This window comes from Callorhinchus milii, unplaced genomic scaffold (assembly GCF_018977255.1).
Source record: "Callorhinchus milii isolate IMCB2004 unplaced genomic scaffold, IMCB_Cmil_1.0 Scaffold16, whole genome shotgun sequence".
NCBI classification, from domain to species: domain Eukaryota; kingdom Metazoa; phylum Chordata; class Chondrichthyes; order Chimaeriformes; family Callorhinchidae; genus Callorhinchus; species Callorhinchus milii.
This window is the reverse complement of record NW_024704757.1, coordinates 16,768,343-16,774,342: the sequence shown is the minus strand read 5'-3', so window position 1 is coordinate 16,774,342 and position 6,000 is coordinate 16,768,343. Positions and strand designations below refer to the sequence as shown.

At 42.8% G+C, this 6,000-nt stretch overlaps 1 protein-coding gene across 1 annotated transcript in view; it reads right to left on the bottom strand.

Moving 5' to 3' along the window:
* Positions 1-551: 551 nt before the first annotated feature.
* The window catches only part of radil (Ras association and DIL domains), a 31,682-nt gene continuing 26,233 nt past the window's right edge, over positions 552-6,000 (bottom strand). Inside the window, exons 11-14 of the mRNA XM_007906134.2 lie at positions 4,903-5,332; positions 3,677-3,816; positions 2,884-3,023; positions 552-2,728 (exon numbers count right to left, since the gene is read on the bottom strand). Of these exons, the coding sequence (XP_007904325.2) occupies positions 2,629-2,728; positions 2,884-3,023; positions 3,677-3,816; positions 4,903-5,332 (810 nt within the window). The 3' untranslated portion in view covers positions 552-2,628. The remainder of the gene's footprint in view (positions 2,729-2,883; positions 3,024-3,676; positions 3,817-4,902; positions 5,333-6,000) is intronic.

Below are 6,000 nucleotides of genomic sequence, written 5' to 3'. Positions count from 1 at the left end.
AAAATCCAACAGACCCCAGCAACCCCGGGCCAGCGCCAGCAAACTGGAGGCAGCCCCAGGAAAGCCGAACTAGCCACAGCAACCCCAAATGAGTCCCAGCAAACCCGAGCCAGACCCAGCAACATCGAACAAATCCCAGCAACCCCGAACCAGCCTCAGCAACACTGATCAAGACCCGGCAATCCCGAACTAGTCCCAGCAATACCAAAGAAACCCCAGCGAACCAGCACCAGCAACCCCGAACAAGCCCCAGAAAACCGGAGGCAGCCCCAGGAAAGCCGAAATAGCCACAGCAAAAATTGCTCACTCAATCCACGACTGATTGTGGCAGACTGCTGTGCGCAATTGGCTACTGTGTTTCGGCCACAAAATACAGTCAATCCACAGTACAACATACTATGTGAAGAGCTTTGAAACGTCTCGACAATATGATAAGGTATTATATTGTTACACCTGTTTTTGTCTGATATTGACAACTCTTCAAAGCCTAATATTCAGTGACACCTCTAGCTAGTCTGATATTAAAAGAGGACATTTGAGTCCGGATGTGCGTTGGGTTTTTATTTGCATATAATTCTTCATGAATTGAGAAACATTCACAAGACTCTTGTACACATGTGAAAGATATTTCTGAAAACTTTTATGATAGGTCATCACATTACAAAATATATTTGCACAGTAGTTATATTAATAAAAATACATTTAATGGAGGTAAAAGTAGTGCTTCTAATACTGCGAAAAAGTGTATCCTACAGGGAATAGTTTTGGACTTTGAAAGTGAAACTTTATTTTTGTCAGCACTCACTCCCGTAATGTGTCCCATACAAAAACAACAAATTATACACAATAACATTCAGAATGCAAAGCAGAACTTTGTAGTTATCACCAAACGTCCATTTCCCTCTTTCTCGTCAGCATCAAGTCTCCCTTATTTATAGTTTCAGAAATTGTATTTCAAATGAAACATCCGTGCACCGATGGCGGTGCCAGTAAAGTACAAGAAAACAAATCAAGGCTCTCAGAGGAAGCCCTTCAGTCAAGGTTTGCCATAAAATGATGGGTCTGGTTTAAAGCCTAGGACACATAGGAGGCAAGTACTTTACCATCACTTCATGTTCCCCTTTTAACTACATATTATTCAGCACTTGCATCTGGTGATATGTTTTATCTGAGAAGAGGAAAGATGCAATTATAACAGTATCTAAAGTATAAAGTGAAATAGCTGCTTTCTGGCAACAACATCAATCTAAAACAAACCATTTCCTTTTTTAAAAAATAAATGCAGATTCTTTGTCACTGCTGTTGAATGGGTGTAAAACTGCTGCTGTCCAGCTTTGAAGCCTTGAGGATCCAGAGACTTCGGAAGTGTTTGGAATAATTTTTTAATAAATATAAAAAGTACGAAGAATGAGATTTACCAAGAAGCACATTTTCAAGCAAAGTATCTGGATGACCAGATCAGACATTCATTTACAACATGGAAGCTAGTCTGCTGGAATTTTTTGGAAACTGCAAATCTTTGATTTTGTTTTTAAAAATAATTCATCCCCACAAACCCTTATCTGCACAGCACCATCGGAACAAGCGGATATTCAGCACCAAGGAAAAGAACATGTTTTACCTGTTTACACCTCCACCTATTCTGATAGTTTTCCCCTGGAGAGAAATTCTACCTGTATTTAGAGTTACTCAATTTATGTTGCTTGTCAGAACGTCAGGAATTTAGGAAAATGTTGAATACAGTCAGTTTTCTGTAGTTCCTTTATTTATGGAAAATTGGTATAAAAACTAAGGCTGCGTTTAAGAAACTTGTCAAATTCTGGATCCTATAAAGTGTGGCAAATGGACTTAGACCCGTTTGGAATTTATTCCTACGACTCGTGTCGATCACTGCATTATTTTAAACTTTGAGCCCTGATGTTTCTCAAAGTATTTAAATATTCCAAGTCTTCAAAGTCGTGCTCTTTAAAATTACTGAACGGCATTGAATCATACAACTTTTTTTGTTAAACAAAAAGTCCATGTTTAAATAGTTTTTTTACAATCTTTTTTAGGGAAAATGCTACTATAGTTAAAGGTCAAGGAAGAAGATATGAGCTATGTCAAAGGAAATCTATATTCCCCCAATGACCTAGGTTATTGTTGTTCTAGGGGAAAAGGGTACTGTGTGTTGTAGCATTAAACCATATCCACAGCCTGTAAGGCCATTGGTTCAAGGGAGTCTTGACATTAAATACAAATGATTTTACTGTGATGTGTTTGGAGGAATTAGCTGATCTTGACCATCTCTTAGCGAGATCTCCAGTCTGTGAGTAAATTCATACAACTATTGTTGCAGACGTGATGGGAATGACTGTGAGAATTGGATTTATATATTTATATCCATATATAAAAAAAATTTAAACACGGAGATTAGGAGGTACGTGTCAGAGGGAGAAGCTTCTACTGCTTCAACAACAGTTAACCAGCCTGAATCCTCCCGCTAAACTGCAGCCAAAAGGGGCTGAATTATTATTCATCAGGAATCCTGTCAATGGAGCTGAAGGTTCCCGATGTGCACACTGTGTTTGTGAGGTACCCCTCGCCGTTGTGTGATGACAAAGTTGATAAAGGTTTGCAGTGCGATTGCTAGCAGGACGATGCACTGATCTTCTCGGTGATGAGGAAGTCTGACTTGGCAACGAGGAAGCGCGGTCTCTCTCCTGCCATTCTGATCAGGTTGACTGCACTGCAACGGGAAGCAAAGGAATCAGCACAGCGTGCACGTCGGGAACCTTCAGCTCTTCAAACACATGCATAATGCACAAGTCAAGACGGCCACCTTAGCCTTTAGCGCCTTTTGTTGAGGTGGAGGATCTGATTTAAGCCTCAGCAGTTTGTTACCTGTCATAGTCTGCTCCAATCAGACTGGTTCCATTCACCGCCAAGATCCTGTCCCCAATACTCAATCTGCCATAGTAGGCTGCAGGGCTGTCTGGCAGGAGAGTTCTGATATAGATCCCAGGGGAATTCAAGGTCGTATGCTGTAAAGAGCCGAGAATACAAATGTATAGTTCCAGTATCAGTGGCCAGAATTTCAGCCACTATGCCCCGAAACTCTAGGACACTCTTCCTCTATTCCTCCATCGTGCCCCCTCCCTCCCCATTTTCGACCGTGCCTAAGGCCACCTCCCCCCGGCTCGGCGTCGGGCTCCACCACTGTCAATCTCTCTGGGAAGCTACCCTGCATGAGGGCGCTATATAATTGCAAATTGTTGTTGATAGGCAATATAAGCGGCCACATTAGATGGTGATTCCAGCCCAGAGACTCAAACCCAGAATCAAAATTATGCAAAGCAAGTGAAAAATAAGCTATTGGAAAAGAGACAGAGTTTCTCCCAGTATCTTAGCCAAAAATCCCCCAGATAAAAATTGGTCATTCACTTTATACATTTCTTGTATAAATCATCCAAATAATGTACCAGTCTCCATAATTCGGCAGACACAAGGTGCAACTCTTGCCAAAAATAAATCCATAAACTTTACTAATTGCGATGGCATTACAAGCAATAAATAAATGGTTTATGTATAGGTTTAGTTTTAAAATAATCATTGTTGCCTCATTTTAGGACAAAATATTGTGACATTCTGAATGCAAGTAGCATGGATCCCAAGAATCATTGTGGAATTTACTTACCATCCCATCAATCAGCCCCATTCCCAAACCAATGGGTCCTCTCTCCAGCTCCACCACAAACACGTGGCACGAATCGTTCTCTGCGGAACGGCGACTGGAAGACTTTGGGGTCAGCAAGTCAAAGGCTGCAGACATCCTTCCTGGTCAAGAGAAATGCAAGCGTTCATCCTGGTGGTCACGGACTATGTCTGAGGTTAACTTTCCATTCTACTCCACAGAGAATCTCAACTGGATTCAATACTGAAAGTGCCTTCGGCAAAAAACAATAATAATGTCTCAAGTGATATTTCTGTCTGTGTAACAAAGAGAGACTCCAAATGAGCGGGAGGTGAACCAACAACAGAGTGATGTGGACTCAGTACAATGACTATTCTTGTTCCTCATTTTACATGCTTAAATCTCTCCAAAAAAAGAGTTGGACTAGTGACAGTGTCTCCAAACATGCTGAAAGGAACCTTGCAGATTAGGATGAGAGGCCAGTGATTCCCTCAGGGCTGAGTGTTTGCGGGGTACGTTAATTTGCTTAATGTACACATATCAGGATCCTTCCTCCACTCCAGATATCACTCCCCCTCCCACCCATCCCAGAAATTAATCGCGTATTGTGTTAGGCTTCAAAAGAATTGTGGGGTGGTCTGAAGATTAGATTTTGTGGTATTTGCATTGAAGGCAGAAACCAAAGGCCCACTGTTCTGTTGTGGGCACTCTGGGTCGCTACCCTGCGTGAGGGGTGCTATATAAATGCAAGTTGCTGTTATTGTTGGTCAAGTGATGGCCTCACATTCATTTGCTGTGGAATGCGCCTGACCATGGGCTCTCAATGCATCGGTGCTTTTGCACAAAAGGATCAAAGGCACGTTAATGCTTTTTGATCATTGATACAGCTTTGCTGCCTGAACTTTCCTCTGACCTTGAGGCTGGCTGGCGGAGAGAGAGAGAGAGTGGTGGGGGGGGAGGAGGACAGTACCTGACTAATATTCTATCTCTCACTATATTTACTTAGGTAATAGCTGTTAAACACCTTACAGCAGAGCAGGTGGTACAACCCCGTCCGTGTCAGCAAGTTTAGTGTTTCCAGAAACTTAACATCTATGGGTTATGGAGGAAGCAGATGGCCCAGATGAAATTGGAGGGTGGGTGCGGTGGGGAGGGCATTTGAAATTGGCTGGTGGGCTCCCGTTGGATCACCCTGCCTTACAGAATCTCGATCGCAGGCAGTTACTTACCTTCTCTCTCATTGGCTCCATTTCTGCACAAACCGTCCCTCCTGGTGTTTGATAACCGATCCCCCTCACCATTGGTCTGCATAAAGTCGTTGTGCCCAAGATCACAGTTCAAGGGCGTGTTTGGAGGGGTCAGAAGACAGGAGGGGTCTAATGGTTGCATGCTTTGACCTGGGAGTCTGTGCCTTCCGAGTGAGTTTTGGAGCTGAAGGTTGTGCAGTTTTTCCTTCAGTTCTTGGCAGGGGTTAAACTGTCTGTGGGACCCGCTCAGCCAGGAAGTGCTGGAATCTCTACCATCCATCTCCGCCTCAAGACCACTGCTGCTGCGATGATTGATTTGGCTGGAGTGATGATCCTGAACCTTGTGGCCAGAGAGTGCGGCCGGACTGTCTGACCGGAGCTGGTGAGGACTATGGGAAAGCGGGAATTCAGTCTGTAAGAGAAAAGGAAATAACGGACATTGTACACGGTGTCCGCAAAGTCCTGTTACCCTGATGTGTGTTTTTCAACAACTGAATCATGTGGAAGAATGACGATAATTGTATTTGAAAGTACTTAATTGTATTCAATTCAGGTGTTAACTGCATTTAGACGTCCAGAGGATCGGTGTGAGTGAGCGAGCGAATGAGTGAGGTCATCAATTTCATGGCATATAATGATCCGTCGCCATGTTCAGTGTCACATCTTCCATAACATGGATGGAGTGAGAAGGCCAAATGCATTTCTGACAACTTGTTTCAGCTCCTCCATCGTCTCACAAGAGGGCTTTGTGGACACCCTGTAGAGAACAAGTCACGGCTGCTCTGGCACTTTTCAACAACATTTTATTTTAATTTGTGCCACAAGTGTCGTGACACTGGTCTGCCTGATCAAATAAAAGTTTCCTTATATTGAACAAAAGCATCAGCAAAAATCTTCTCCAAAAAATATAATATAGTGAAAGTAAGAAAATAGCCATTGTCTGAGACTTTGTCTTTCCCAGTTTCTTATAGAGGAGGAATGTCCAACTCAGAATTCAATGTTCCCGATCCCTTTATTTCACCCCGAGTCCACATTAAGCTCAGTAACTCTAATCACTATCTCACACGATATTAAAAGACA